At 39.9% G+C, this 15,757-nt stretch overlaps 1 protein-coding gene across 5 annotated transcripts; it reads right to left on the bottom strand.

Moving 5' to 3' along the window:
• Positions 1–441: 441 nt before the first annotated feature.
• On the bottom strand, positions 442–7,819 carry c8h1orf210 (chromosome 8 C1orf210 homolog). Of its 5 annotated transcripts, none has more exons than XM_077608228.1 (5): positions 7,685–7,819; positions 4,973–5,154; positions 4,766–4,878; positions 4,450–4,629; positions 442–2,381 (listed from the first exon to the last, which is right to left on the bottom strand). In XM_077608228.1, exons 3-5 carry the CDS (start codon positions 4,836–4,838, stop codon positions 2,179–2,181), a joined length of 456 nt encoding a protein of 151 aa, XP_077464354.1. In that variant the 5' UTR covers positions 4,839–4,878; positions 4,973–5,154; positions 7,685–7,819; the 3' UTR covers positions 442–2,178. The 5 variants fall into 5 exon arrangements, with proteins under 5 accessions (XP_077464354.1, XP_077464352.1, XP_077464351.1 ...); XM_077608226.1 differs by adding an exon at positions 6,064–6,136 and having other exon boundaries at positions 4,766–5,154; positions 7,685–7,788; XM_077608225.1 differs by having other exon boundaries at positions 4,766–5,154.
• Between the last annotated feature and the right edge of the window lie 7,938 nt (positions 7,820–15,757).

The following is a 15,757-nucleotide window of genomic DNA, read 5'->3' as shown; positions in this document are numbered from 1 at the left end:
CACATGAAAAATGCTGATCTTTTTAAACATCACATGATTTATTAAAGAGAAGTATTTCACCTAGTAACCAAAGTATTTGTAATTTTTTCCCAACGTCCATTTACTGGAAACATTTAGGTTTGGCTTGCCTAAACACAATAGTAAAAAATGTCTATGGAACATTGAAGCAAAATGAACCAGTATGATTTAATTTGCTGTTTTGTGGAAAATGCAAAATTGCTGGAAAAACCTTTGACCTTCAGAAGGTTCATTCATTTTTAATTCCCCATTCTTTTTACTTTTACCTGTTTTCACTGTGCCAGAGGCCAAAGACAGACCTCGCCGTCACCCAAAGAAATGGTGTAACACCAACGAATGTATTATTCATCGTTGCACAAGAATGTTGCGGTTTTTATTATTTGTGCAAGGTATGAGGAGTGGGGTCAAAACACAACACAAAAGCAAATGAAAGCAGCGACTTTTAATATTTCAAGGAGGAGGTTGACATTTAAATCAATATACAGTAATCCCTCATTTTTTGCGGTCAATAAGGACCAATACAAAAGTGAAAAGTGAAAAACCATCAAGTAGGGTTTGCCCAACAAACTATTTATTTTACATGTATTAACACACATTGTATGCTTTACATATCCCGTACAGTGCAGTTTTTGGATCTATTTACTGTATTTGATACATTCACCGCGTGATGTGGGATGTAAAAAAGGTTCAAATTCCCCCTCGAAAGTTTTGGAGGTGTGAAGTTGGCTTTGGTTGCGCTCAAAGTGGGAAATAATTGTGGAAAAGTACAGCTGAAAATGACCCTCTTGTTGAAATTTCCCAGTTCATGAATATATAGAATGAGGTAATAGGCTGCACGAGTTCACGAGATAGATCCACTCTTATTTGTTCTCTCACTATAGGGGCGGCTGCAATTTGTGTGCAGCCCATCAGCTCAAAGAATAAAGCCAATACTTTTGAAATACTTTGTTTCATGGTGAATCACTCTGTAAAACACATGTGTCAAAGTGGCGGCCCGGGGGCCAAATCTGGCATGCCGCATCATTTTGTGTGGCCCGGGAAAGTAAATCATGAGTGCCGACTTTCTGTTCTAGGATCAAATTAAAATGAAGAGTATAGATGTATATTAAATTTCCTGATTTTCCCCCTTTTAAATCAATAATTGTAATTTTTTAATCATTTTTTTCTGTGTTTTTAGTTCAAAAATCATTTTGTAAAATCTAAAAATATATATAAAAAGCTAAAATAAACATTGTTTTAGATCTATAAAAAACTGAATATTCAGGGCTTTTAATCCATTTCTTTTAATCCATTTATTAAAAATATATCTAAATATTCTATCTAAAATGGTCCGGCCCACGTGTAATCAAGTTGACGTTCAAGCAGCCCGCGAACCAACCCAAGTCTGACACCCTTGCTGTAAAAAGTCCACCGACTTGGCTCCTCCAAAAATACAGAAAAAATATATGTACCGCACTGGTGGAGCATATCCCTGTGCTTCACAGATTAAAACGAGATGCAATTTTAATCCCGCAATGAATATAATTAACCAGCTTTGAGACAAAAAGGAAAACAAAACTAAATCATGTCCCGTGGATTGATGCTTATAAACACCAAGAATGTAGCGACCACATTTCTGACATTGGAAAAGTAGTAATTTTGCTTAGTGTCTTTGCCAAAAACAGGAAGAACAATAACAAAGTAAATTAGTTTTTGAGACCTCCCTCCCAACAAGTAAAACATTGCCTGGAGTGGATATGGTGCTATTTATAAACACTTGGAGGTGCGGGTGTTGGTTCCTCATTCCTTCATTCATTTTCTGAACTGCTATGTCCTTACTAGGATCGTTGGGGGTGCTGGAGCCTATACCAGCTAACTTCGGGCCAGAGGCGGGGGACACCCCTTATCGGTGGCCAGCCAATCGCAGGGCACAAGCAGACGGACAACAATTTGCACTCACATCTTTACCTAGGGGGCAATTTAGAGTGTCCAATCAGCCTAACATGCATGTCTTTGGAATGTGGAAGGAAACCGGAGTACCCGGAGGAAACCTACGCAGGCCCGGGGAGCACATGCAAACTCCACACAGGTGGACCGATCTGGATTTGAACACAGGACCCTAACCACTCAATCCGCCGGGCTGCCCGTTGATCCATCAGATGATGTAGAATTCCACTCTTTCTAAGTAATCGTGAATTCATTTTCATCCATCTCGTCCTCTGTGTCCTCGTTGTCCTCCATGTTCTTTTCTGCTCTTTCAGCTCTTACTCTTTCACTCGTTGGGATGTAGTTGTCCTCAATGAAGCCATCATCATCTTCAGCATGTACAGCATGGCGAAGGTTTATATCACTTTCCCCATGTATGTCAAAGCCCACCTCCAGACCTAGAAAAATGAGCATCTCAGAAGGTTCCCGAAACAGGACATCATCATATGGACTGTAATTTTGAAAGCATAGCATTATGCCTGTAATTCAACATTAGAGCTTTTAGTTTTAAATAATCCTCATTTCATTACAGTCATACCTCGTCATATGACCGCTCGTCATACAATATTCTCGGAAATTTCGATCGAATAATTCGCCTGTGATGCGATCAAAATTTCGTGATGTGACCAAGCCAGGTGGCCATGGCATTTGCATCTCTTTCGTGTATAACTATATCTACGAGCACCGAATGAGTTATTCAGACCAGGAAACGCACAACGCGCATGCGCGGGAAAAAGAGGGCTTTCTGGGTAATGAAGTATACTCGTGCACACAACGCCGACAGGCAATGCCACTCTTTCTCAGAATAAAACTTTACCCACAATCAATACGTGGGTAAGCTCAGCAGCTGCATTTCCTGTTATTATTATCTAATACGAGGAGTATTATATTACTTCTCGTTCGCTGCTCATAAGAACATCAGGAGCACTGGCTCGCAACTCTCCGCAATAGCATCCCCGGTAGCAACCCCTATCATAGGTGCCATTCAAAGCGGTTGCGACCACAGATGCTACAAGCTAAAAGGGAGCCGCTAGCCAGCGACCCCGATGCTCCCATGAGCAGCGGAGTGAGCGCTGATAAAAGACTGCTTCTCGTTGGCAAGTGGTCGTGCGTTATCCAATTGTGAGGACATTTGTGTGCATCATTTTCGGAATATTTTGAAGGGAATAGTACAACAGCAAACAGCCCATCGATAGCGAACGTGAGGGTGGAGTGTTTGTTCCGTTTACGAGTGCGTTGTCGTGGAAAAAAAAAACGAAGCCCCCCGCCCCTTTTGTGCGTCTCTCTCTCCCCTTGGCGAAATCCGCCCAATTTTAGTTAGATTAAACACATTTTATTACTATTAAACCACTAGTTATGTGTTACTTTGTTAATAGATGGGGAATTAGAAGAAATAAAACATTTTTTTCCAATACAAGTGTTTTTTCAGAGGGTTGGAACAAATTAATTTGTTTTCCATTCATTTCAATGGGAAACGTCCGCTCGAGTTACGAGAACCTCGTCATACGATCTCAGTCTCGGAACGGATTACGATCCTATGTCAAGGTACCACTGTATTTTGGCATATAATCTTTTTATGCGAATTTATCCATCAGATCCAGATCGGTCCAACGGTGTGGAGTTTGCATGTTCTCACCAGGCCTCCGTGGGTTTTCTCCGGGTACGCCGGTTTCCTCCCACATTCAAAAAACATGCATGGTAGGCTTGTTGAACATTTTAAATTGCCCATAGGTATGAGTGTGAGCATGAATGGTTGTCCGTATCCTCATGCTCTTTGATTGGCTGGCCACCAATTAAGGATATCCCCTGCCTCATGCCCTAAGTCAACTGTGATAGGCTACAGCACCCCCACGACCCTTGTGAGGATAAGCGGTTCAGAAAATGAATGAATGAATATCCATCAGATCATTTGAGATGAGTACCGCACAGGTATGGAAACTGGATGGATATGCATGATTAAATTATGTCAACAATTATGTGTTATCTATTAATCCTTATAAAACGTGATTTATGGGTGTGAGTGTGTGCGTGTGTTAAGATTCTTTCGCTACGTTTGTCCAAACCGTGCAACGTAGAGAGTTTAATTTTTTTATGGTGGCCAGAAACGGCTGTCGGATCCTAATAGATGATTGAATTTCTTCACCTTCTCTAAGTGTGTAAACTCAATCTTTTATTTGTTAAACAACCATTTTTCAAAAGATATTTTTTTTAATAGCGCAACAATTGTCTTTTGGTTCTAAACAAGCAGGTGGGATCGGCGAAGATGGGCCCTCCTGCTTGTCTACACTTAAGTGTTATAACTGATCTCCAGACCAAGATTGTTCACACTTACTCAATTTAGTCTTTCAAGTTTGTGTCTCAGTTAAAAAGGAAACACAATACTTAATTAGCACGAAAAAAAAAGACATGGACAGCTTTTGGGTCCAATAATGTTGATTTATGAAATTGAACAAATAGAGAACCAACCTGACTGCTCAAACTGGCTGACTGTGTCCATCTCCCTCAATCGAGTGTGCCGATAACTTGAGAGGTAGCGCCAAACCACTTGCCATTTTGCCAGTAGGGCGATAAGAATGGAAATTGAGATGGCAGTAACCAAGACTGCCAGCAAGAACTCCCATCTGTGAGAGGTAGTCTTCCTTATGTCTGAGAACGCAGAGACAATCACATATGACACCAACTGTAAATAAAATCCCTGCTTAGCTGACATTTGATCATTTCTGCTCTGGACTAGTTTGGTGTTCCAGTGAGCCTAAATAAAGGAAATAAAGAAATCCCTTACCATTTGGAGCTGATGTAGCTGTGGGCAGTGTGCTTGTATTGGCCAGGGTGCTTGTATTGGCCAGTGCATCCATTATTTTTGCCTTTCTTTACTCTATTGGGAAGTGTCCTCTCCTGTTTGGCACAATTTGTAGGTTCTTTAGCAAGACTGGCAAAATATACATATGGGTTCAGTATCTCGAATGTACTTTAATACAGATAAACTGACACTATCAGTTTTGGAACTGGGATAGCAGTTCTTCAATGGATTAAAGTTACTTCAGTGAAAGTATTCAGAGTTGCAGGGATTCACTCTTGACTGGGAATGATGTAGTAGCAAGAGAATCCCACTAGAGGGCAAGGTTGTGTGACAGAAGGCTCCAGTGTAAAATTCCCTGGCTTTCAGTAAGACTGGGAAAAACAAAAACAGGGAAATAAAACCATTATTAATCCAGTGATTGTATAAATCTACAATGGCATTATGTAAAAGAAAGGGGTATGTTAATTCTTTTGAATTACATGTGCAAGTAAATATTGTTTTACTCTGTAATGCATATATGCAACAAAAAATCGAATCCAGAAATTCAAATTGCTTTTGAGTTGTCAAGAATTCTAGAGGATAGGAACCATAACAGGAAAAGTGTGCCATAAACAGGAAGCCTGATATACTGACGAACACTCTTCCCTAGGTCTCGCTGACACAAATTACTTGCAAAAACCATTGTGTTGGTGTGAATGTATTTAGTTTTGCGGGTATTACACACTCACAGTCTGTGAGCATTTTAAATATAGGCTAGAGATATTCTGGTAAAGTCTCAACATTTAATCTACACAACCTAAAGCCACACACTTATATACGTACATAAAGGATGGATCAAATTTCAACAGAAAGATATGGTTTGGAAATTTTCAAAGCCGCACTGTTTTAAACACGAATGTTGATCAGATTTTAATATCAAGATACGGTTTGGAGAGTTTAAAAGAAATACATTTAACAATATTGATTACGGTTATATTTGGAGTGCGGTACAATTGAATCAATATTATTTATATTTTGCCACCAATTCAGCTAAACAAGAAAAAAAAATCAGTATGATGGAGAAAAGTTGTGCATCTAGCAATCCCTACTAGGTGCAGGTAGACCTACTGATTGGTCTTGTGAGTTGATCATTTTTATCTATGAATGTTAATATAACTTTAAAACACTGTGACTTATGTTATGATTTGTATATCTTTAACGTTCAATTCATCATATGGTCTCCTGGTCTGACTCATCAGTGAGTCTTGTTTAAGAGAGAACGATTACTTTTTGTTATTTACCCTGTATTGGTATGTCTTCGTTCCCATGTTTGTTCCTTCTGAGGCTGTAGCCAAACCAACAAATGATGTTTATCTTTATAAAACAAATGATGAAGGATTAGTGATTTGCAATTATCCATTCATCTTGTACACGGCTTATCCTCTCAAAGGTCACAGGGGTCCTCAAGCATATCCCAGCTAACCAAAAGCAGGAGGCAGGATACACCCTGAACTGGTTGCCAGCCAATTGCAGGGCACAATTTGTATCATTAATAATCAATTTAAGATTGTTTCCCCTCCTTTTTATTTCTTTGTCCCCCCCTCTTCTAATGTAATCAATATCTCTTGACAACAACAACGACTTGGTCTCACACTTCCAGCCATTTGGCTTCCTTGATGTCTTTACCAGACATTTTCTTTGCTAAGCTTATAAACAAACCAACAGGGGGACTTTATCTCTTCCTGTTCTGTTCGCACAAAGAGAAAGCACAAAGGAAAATCTATGGCGTACACTTCAAGAGTAAAAGGTAGCCACATTTTACTGAAGTAGTTTTTGGGTTATATACAAATAGCTGATTGTGCCTACATTTGTGGAATTTAATGATTTTAATTTATTTCATCACGTATTAATTATTGTCCCAAATATAATCATTTAGGACTTAACTATTCTCGTTTCCAATTGTTATATTCTGCTAATGGTGTCTAAAATCTTTTCAAACGGTTTGATTTTTCCAAATATTACTGTGGCTTTCTTTTCCTCTTTGCAGCTGCAGTCATATATCTTCATAAATCACAGTTCATCCCACCCAGAGTCGATCCTAAACCCAAAACTTCAAATACTACATACAAGACTCCCCCTTTCCTCACTTATGCCATTGCCAAAAAGTATTTTCATCCTGTTTGAAATCTAAAAACGACTTTGACAATGCCATTGTGTTTTGTGCATATCTGAACACAGTCAAGCTGAGGTCAACAGTCTTTCTTACTTACTTGCCCAATTCTTTATTAATTCAAAATGAATGCAGTGTGATTGAATATTGACCAGTCAAGTATTTAAGCTGTCTCTTGCCCGAAGATGGCCTATTTCAATCAACAGTGGAAAAACTGGAAAAACATGGTAGAAGGAATAAAAAAAGAATGGAAAAGAACAACAACTCATAACAATAATTTACTCTGAAGTGACTTTGTGCTGGTGCACTGCCACGTTAACCCACAAATAAATGGACAACCTTGTATTACACAAAAACACATCCAATCTTTAAGTCTTTGTTCAATTCAAGTATTTGTCAGGTCACAAAAATGTGTCAGGTAGTGAGGAAAGAGCGCATAATTCACTCATGTTTAGTGTATAAATAATATAAGGCTAATGTCAACAAAGTCAGCATTGTCCTCTGGCCAATGGTATGGAATTTAAGGTTTGCACAAACCATGTTTTCCTATACTACAAATGAAAGAATGCTTATTGCACTTTAGTTAAATTGCTGGCAATGGAATTGTAATAATTTACATTAAACATGTTAGATATCAAAAAACTGAAATCACACTCACGGAAGATTTTCTTTGCCATATAAGAACTCATTAACATCAGAAAACAACAATGTGCAAAACAAGGCAAAAGACACAAGTCAAAGGCTTTCAATACCTGATCACGAGAAACTTCGCTACTGTCTTTACAGAGCTTAAGTGTTTTGTATGCCTGGGTTGTGGTTTCAAATACACACAATTTGTGTGTTTATTAAACTGAGAAACATTGTGCAAAGGTTGAGGGAGGCGTGCCTTGCACCTACTTCCCTGAAGAGCTGTGAATGAGTAACTTGGGAGCTAAGGTGAGCCTCCTCCTACTTGGTGTTTGAACTCATTTAAGTGCCATCATCCATTGGCACTTAACACGGCAGAAAGTGATAAAAAGGTATCTAGACACCTCACCATTACATAGTCAGAAACTCCTGACGAGTCCAGATTGTAGATATAGCACTTTTGTGCACCCGTCACATGATGCCAGCTCGGATAGGCTCCAGCGCCCTGCATACATAAACAGCAAAATCAGTATAGAAAATCAATGGCTGCCTCTTTCCTCTTTTGCCAGCGTTTGCTATGATTTAGAAGTAATCTAGGCAGACTGATTAAAAACCCAGAGTATTTGAGAAGCTTGTATGTACAGATATTCCATGACTCCTCAAAAGAAAATAATAATTTAACTCTTGCAACTTGTATATCTAACCTGCTTTGAGTAAAATCTACTGTAGTTCTACTGTAAATACAGTAAGTTGACTCTGCTTTGTTTAACTTTCAGAAGTTGTGTGTATGAGGGAATGTTTTCTCAATTCGTTTTACGGGGCGGAGGCCTCTCATGTCGTAATTTAAGTAGTAGTTTTTCTTTCTTCTTGTGAAATCCAATTTTCCACTCCGTCATTCATGAAACCGATCTCGAAACTTTATGCTGTGTTGCATGAGCCAATATTTATGGATCCTTTGAACCCGATTATTATTATTTTGGTTTTTTGTATCAAAACGGAGGAATTATTTGCAGACTTAAGGGTCCATGTGTTGCCTGTTTAGCTAGTGAGTGTACAGCCTTCAGCATGTAGCACACACATTTTTGTTATTGAATACAGCAGATAAAATACCCTTTTGTGTTGTATATATTATTATTTTAATGTTAAATATATTTTATTATTTATTTATTTATTTATTATTATTATTTTAAAATGCCTCAGAAAGGAAACACAAAGGGGAGTCTGATAGACAGTAGGGCTATTTCCTGGACACTAGCCAATGTGCTCAGTATCCTTTTTGCATCCCCCAAGTCTCACTTTGAACTTTTCCTTCGTTCTTCACACCCCAGAGACCCGACTGTCTGTACTGTACATCCATTTTATTTTAAATTTTCCATCCGCATTTGTGAGTGATAGCAATTTTTCCCGTTGTCACCAAACGCTTTTCAAAAACATCAGATTATCAAAAGTGTGAATCTTCTTCACCAAAACAAATCCATAAATTTTGTCATCTTAACCTAAATTGAATAAAATAACTTGTAAATTCTTCATTTTTCCAGATAACAGCCGCATATGTCTCAGACTATTATAAAAAACTGCATGACCCTTTGCAGCAGTTGGGAAAAAGAGGGGGAATTTCCCAATTTTTGCTATTCATCCCACTCAGAAAGTAAATCAAGGTCTAAGGCCATGGCCATCTCTGAAAGGAAGATAGGACAGCTATGCTAAATCCTTTGGAGGAGGAAATCACAACATGTGTCACACTGAACAGAACAATAGAGGCAGACTTCTCGAGGACGAGTTTATAACAAACAATTCACATTGTGACTGTTAAATATCACCATGAGACTATCTATATAAATTAAGCTTTCACTTATGCTTTCCTTTTGGCTGCCAAGTGTTTTATTCTTCTTTTACTTCAACCAAACTTGCTGTAAATTCATAAAGTGACCACTTTATACTGCTTGCAATTTTTTTTAGTTTGCAAGTCCATATGTGGTCTCCATCTGAAAATCTGATAATATAAACACACAGTTAAACATCTGCTTCAAATCTTTAAGAAATGGGAAGGAAACTGCTGCAAGTACTAGATCCAAACTTTTAAAATGTTTTCTTCCATTCAGTACCACGTTTTTAAAAATATATATAATTGTAAATACGATTCACTCAAAATATGTTACTATGTAGTCTTGACTTTGTGCATGATGACCCAGATTCAGCACTTGCGGCCTCTTATAATTCAGGGCAGCGATAGGTTATTCTTTCCTCGGCTCAGAAAATGAATGTAATTCAATATGCCAACACCTTCCTCCAAACATACATACAGTATATTCCCAAGTAAACAAGCCTCAATGGCCTTCAAAACTACATTGCATTGCTGTGAATGTAAGTACAACAGAAATTGTGTTTCATACAGGAGCTGAGACTCTCCACCCTGCCTCTCCATAACTGCCATTACCTCCACAATCCTTTCCTGCCTGGAGTTTGACTCCTGCCCTTGCACTGCCTTCACTTCCTTCACACACATATCAGCCTGAAGCAGCAGTCCCTCTTCCTGAGTCTGGCTCAAGTTCTCTGGACAGGGAACAAGTAACAATAGCTCATCTCTCTCTTTTTCCTTCTCTCTCTCACCCCCCCCCCCCCCCCCCCTCTCTCCCTCTCTCCCTCTCTCTCTTTATTAAACATTCTTATGTTTTCAGATTTAAAAAAATTATCTGAATTTGCGATGCAGACCAAAGTTTGAATGCAACTTTTTATAGCACATATACACACCATTTCTACGGGTAAAGAGGAAAAAAATAACACATGCCCTCACTTTTTTTACTTGTCTGCTGACAGTATAAAAATTTGTTATCACACACAATCCCACAGGAGGGGCCCTCTGGCCTCCTTCCATGTTAGATCCAAAGGTTGTCTCCATGTTGTTATGATTGGGATTCGTCACGAGCCTTTTCACAACACCAGTAATGAGATGCATGTCTGCATACAATACAGCTACCTGTGAGGTTAACAGAAGTGCAAAATTAACATTCGTCAACATCCTGTCAGCACAGAGGGTTGTTTTGATGTCAGCAAAAAGGTCAGTTTATTTTGCATCTGCTGATGGACCCACATCACCCTCATCACCATTCCTAGAGTCTACAATCACCATGGGAGACACATTGGTAGATTGGGGTTGGTGACAGATGACAGGTCAGCCAGCCGATTTCAGACTGGCGTTTTCTTTTCAAAAGCGGCTGAGCTATGGAAAACTATTTTTGCACATTTAAAATCGCCCATAACAATGTGTAAAGAGCTCCATACTTCTACAATTAAAAAGAAAGGGGAATATTTTCTCTTTATTACACAAAATGCCCTGGTGGACGAGTGGTTAACATGTTGGTCTCATAGTTCTGAGATCAAGGATTTGAACCTTGATCTAGACCTCTCTGCATGGGGTTAGCATGTTCCCCCTGGGCTTGCATGGGTTTTCTTTGGGTACTCTGGTTTTCGCCCACATTCCAAGAACATTTTCTGTCTCTCATTATGTCGCCCTTCGATATTGTGTTTGTCTCCCTTTTTTTCATCTGCCCCAACTAAGTTTGTAATTCTTTAAATTTTCTTCCCAATTTTAATGTTTATAAGATTTTTTTTTTCCATTAAAACCTTCCCTTTGTCTGCTTCCTGCTCATGGGTTCCGCTCCGCTGCCGAAGTGAATAAAACAGTGAGATTTTTCAAATAGACTGCATACATGAGATAAACACGCACCCGCACACTCACTCATCCACCAGGCAATCAGAGTGAGCAACTTTCATTAATTCTTAATTTTCAGAAACGCTTATCCTTGCAAAAGTCCAGTTAGCCACTTATTAATGAGTGTCACTGTTTGCAGAGGAAAGAAAAAAATACAATAATAGTTTGAAAAAGGACATTCTTGGTATTTTCAGTGTGCCTTGTCTTAACCTAGAAAATGACAAGGAAGGTTGTGGAAAAACAATCTCATTTCTGAACCGCTTCATCCTCATTAGGGTGGCAGGGTGTGCTGGAGCTAATTCAAGCTGTCTGCCGGCCAGAGGCAGGGGACACCCTGAATCGGTGGCCAGCCGATCGCAGGGCACAAGGAGACGGACAACCATGCACACTCACACCCATACCTAGGGGCAATTTAGAGTGTCCAATCAGCCTACCATGCATGTTTTTGGAATGTGGGAGGAAACCGCTGTACCTGGAGGAAACCCACACAAACTCCACACAAGTGGACCGACCTGGGCTTCAACCCAGGACCCCAGAGCTGAAAGGCCGACGCGCTAACCACTCGCTCCACCGGGCCACGTGAAAAATAATGAAAAATAATTATAGGAGTACTTTAAAGTTTAGGCCTGTCACTGTATCAACATTTCAAAATCAAAACGTGTATTGTCAAGATACACAAGTTGACATCGTGAACATTGACCTATGCAATGGTGAAAATCATCAGTTTGCTGTTTTTATTGTTGTCAAAAATATTACTATGAAATGTCTGAAGGCAAAGCAAATTGTGAAATCCAAGCTAGCTCGCCTACGCACAGTCTGATACCATATTCCCTAGAATTATTTTAGTTTTGAAGATTTACAAATTGTTACAAATCCCCTGCCAATGCATTTTTTAAATTAAAAAAACAAACAAACAACCTGCTTCATTCATTATTAGTTCATATGAAAGGGTAATATTCTAGTGATTGTAGAAAGTACTTCCTTTACTTTGAAAGCTCAATACATTGCTTTCAAAACAAGTGACTTATTAAAGTTTTTCGGTTCTTTATCTTTTAGGGATATCCAAGTTACCACTCTGGCCATTCAGAGCTTTCATAACCATTCAGGCTGAGCTCCAACTATTTTTTAAAGTTAATATTTCCCTTATCTCACTCCTCTATTCCGGCTATGAGTGACACCGTAGCCTACAGGCTCTAAGGGCTCGCCAAGATCAGTGCGTGTGGAGCCATGCCAATTCACCTCACAATAAAGGGAAATGGGAATTTAATACAAACTTTCTCACAAAGTCACAGAGAGCTCTAGCCTGAGTTGTTAGTTTTCACTCCAAGCTTTGCTATCCCCACCTCCCTAGCTGAAACCACAACAAAATGTACGTAACCAATACAAACAATCAGTATCACACTTCTGTAAATGTAGTACTTGACAAACTGTGGGAGACAATCTGGCAGTGTTTAATAAAGATACATTATGCAGAAGATATGGTGTCAATGAAACAGGTAATGTAATATGATGGAATACAAATGATAGGGGTAAGCATTGCCTGTGGTACACATTGATTGCACTGCTCCAGCTCTCAATACCTACATTAATTTACCCCAGTATACCCAATTACAAATAGTTACACGGCAGATAAGGACCTTTTTTGTAGACTGCAACTGTATGCGTCGGTACTCGGATGTTTCGTCGAAAGACGTTTGGTCCCCGGACGTTTGGTCGACCGGACGTTTGGTCGACCGGACGTTTGGTAGAACGGACGTTTGGTAGAACAGATGTTTGGCAGAGCGGACGTTTGGTCGCTGGGTTGTTACTGTTGAAACCAGCTCTCAAAATTAGAATCATGAGAGAGTTTAATATCTAAATATCTAATATCAAAATATCAACAGTAAACTCTGTCATAATTTGACAGCGAGCGAACCCGGCGACCAAACGTCCGTTCTACCAAACGTCTGTTCTACCAAACGTCCGGGGACCAAACGTCCGTTCTACCAAACGTCCGTTCTACCAAACGTCCGGGGACCAAACGTCCGGGGACCAAACGTCCGGGGACCAAACGTCCGGGGACCAAACGTCCGGGGACCAAACGTCTTTCGACGAAACATCCGGTCACGGTATGCGTCAGTGCAAAATTATGTGTATGTATTTTCGAGTCAGCATACATTGGATTGGATTGGATTGGATAACTTTATTCATCCCGTATTCGGGAAATTTCGTTGTTCCAGTGGCAAGAGGGTGAGGATGCGGGAATAGGAAAGGCATTTTAGACATAAATAGATAGGTAATAAGTAGGTCAAGAAATAAATACATGAATAAATATATAATTAAATAAGCGTGTTGCTTAGCACATATATACATACATACATACACATAAATGTACATGCATGCATACGGTAGGTCTTAACACCCAGCCATTTTTTTGTTAAAGAGCCTGACAGCTGATGGGAGGAAGGATCTGCGGAAGCGCTCCTTCCTGCAATGAGGGTGCCGCAGTCTATTGCTAAAGGAGCTTCGGAGGGACTCCACAGACTCATGCAGGGGGTGGGAGGTGCTGTCCATGATGGACATCATCCTGCTCAGCATCCTCCGCTCTCCCACTTCCTCCACAGAGTCCAAAGGACAGCCCAGAACAGAATACATATTCTAGACGTTGGCCAATCTGTTCCAAAATGAGGGGCAGAATGTGGAATTATGTACAAATGGAAGGACGAACCAGTGTATTTGGTACACACACTCAATATTTTAGCAATGCGATCTCAAATAACTTGAAACTTCATGATATGCCACATTCTTTGGCCTCTTGTGATTTTGATTTCAAGATTGGGCAAATTTGAGATTTAGATGCAATTGATGAGTCCCAAAAAATGGATCAACCATCTAATATTGATAATATTCTATGACAAATAAGAAATAATTAATAAAGATTGTATGGGGGCAGGCAGCATGGTAGTTACCATGTGAGCCTCATAGTTCTGAAATCAAGGATTCAATCACTGTTAGGTTCTCACCTTCCAGTGTGGAATTTGCATGTCTTAACCGTGCATGCGTGGGTTTTCTCCAAGTACTCTGGTTTCCTCCCTCATCCCAAAACTATGTGTAGTAGGGTGGTTGACCACTATAAATTGTCCCTAGGTATATGTGTGAGCGTGAATGGTTGTTCCTTTCAACCAATTCACCAATAATACTACATAGTTAATCAACCATGTGTGCTTTATGGATGTGGAAAGAAGCTGGAGTACCTGGGGAAAACCCACAAATGCATTCAAAGAACATGCATACTCCACACAGCAAGCTCTGAACCCACCACAGATTGAATCCTCAATCTCAGAACTCTGAGTGTGACATGCTAACTACCATGCTGCCAGCCCCTGTATAATCATACTACTAAATCTCTGATGTCAGAACTTTGAGGTTGTCATGTTAAACGTTCATTCCTCGTGCCGCCTGTCTTAGATTTCAATTGAGTGCTTTTGGAAAAAAAATTATGAGCACATCAAAAGTACATCTGATGCATTTATCTTACAATGGTGTGTGCAACGCTGTGTTGGTCAAGAAGACTAAATAGGGGTGTTAATACCTTGACTGTCCCAAAGTTGATTTTTTCCAACTTTGTTCTTACCTCCTCTCATCTCATCTCATTTTCTGAACCACTTTATCCTCATTAGAGTGCCGGGGGGGCTGGAGCCTATCCCAGCTGACATCCTGAATCGATAGCCAGCCGATCGCAGGGGCGCAAGGAGACAATCTATGCTATGTTCCTCATCTCATCTCATTTTCAGAACCGCTTTATACTCACTAGGGTGGCAGGGGGTGCTGGAGCCTATCCCAGCTGACTTCAGGCCAGAGGCAGGGGACACCCTGAATTGGTGGCCAGCCAATCACAGGGTACAAGGAGACAAACAACCATTCACACTCACACCCATACCTAGGGGCAATTTAGAGTATCCCCCAGCCTACCATGGATGTTTTTGGAATGTGGGAGGAAACCAGGAGTACCCGGAGGAAACCCACGCAGGCTAGGGGAGAACATGCAAACTCCACACAGGTAGACCGACCCTGGATTTGAACCCAGGACCCCAGAGCTGTGAGGCCGATACTTACCTCCTACCATCCCTTATTATTACTACTTTATGAACAATCAGGTTGGCAATAAATCAACAATGATTTGTTGTTATTCACTAGTTGAAGACTTGATGGGCAAAATATTACATACTAATTTACACTTTGTTTTAGGTGACTAGCATACAACTGGATATTCCTTTCAGGATGAAAAAACAACAACTTAGTGGGCTCTTGAAATTGAAAACAGGAAAACTCAAACAATAAGAAGTGGACTCAACTCAAACCTGATTGTCTGAAGCTGAAGGGAAACGTAAAGAAAACATCAATTCAGTCTGACACTTATTGCTGTGTAAATGAGAAAAAGGCGTGTGTGAGTTGATATTTCAAAGTTAGCATTTAAAATAATCAGAGACAAAATGGCACTAGACAC

This window comes from Stigmatopora argus, chromosome 8 (assembly GCF_051989625.1).
Source record: "Stigmatopora argus isolate UIUO_Sarg chromosome 8, RoL_Sarg_1.0, whole genome shotgun sequence".
In the NCBI taxonomy this organism is placed as follows: domain Eukaryota; kingdom Metazoa; phylum Chordata; class Actinopteri; order Syngnathiformes; family Syngnathidae; genus Stigmatopora; species Stigmatopora argus.
This window is presented reverse-complemented; position numbering and strand designations above follow the sequence as displayed.

Coding starts and splice junctions, on each gene's coding strand:
- c8h1orf210 (XM_077608225.1), bottom strand. CDS start 4,838: ATGGATGCACTGGCCAATACAAGCACCCTGGCCAATACAAGCACACTG. Junction 4,630..4,765: donor AGCTACATCAGCTCCAAATG/GTAAGGGATTTC, acceptor CTGCGTTCTCAG/ACATAAGGAAGACTACCTCT. Junction 2,382..4,449: donor CAGCCAGTTTGAGCAGTCAG/GTTGGTTCTCTA, acceptor TCATTTTTCTAG/GTCTGGAGGTGGGCTTTGAC.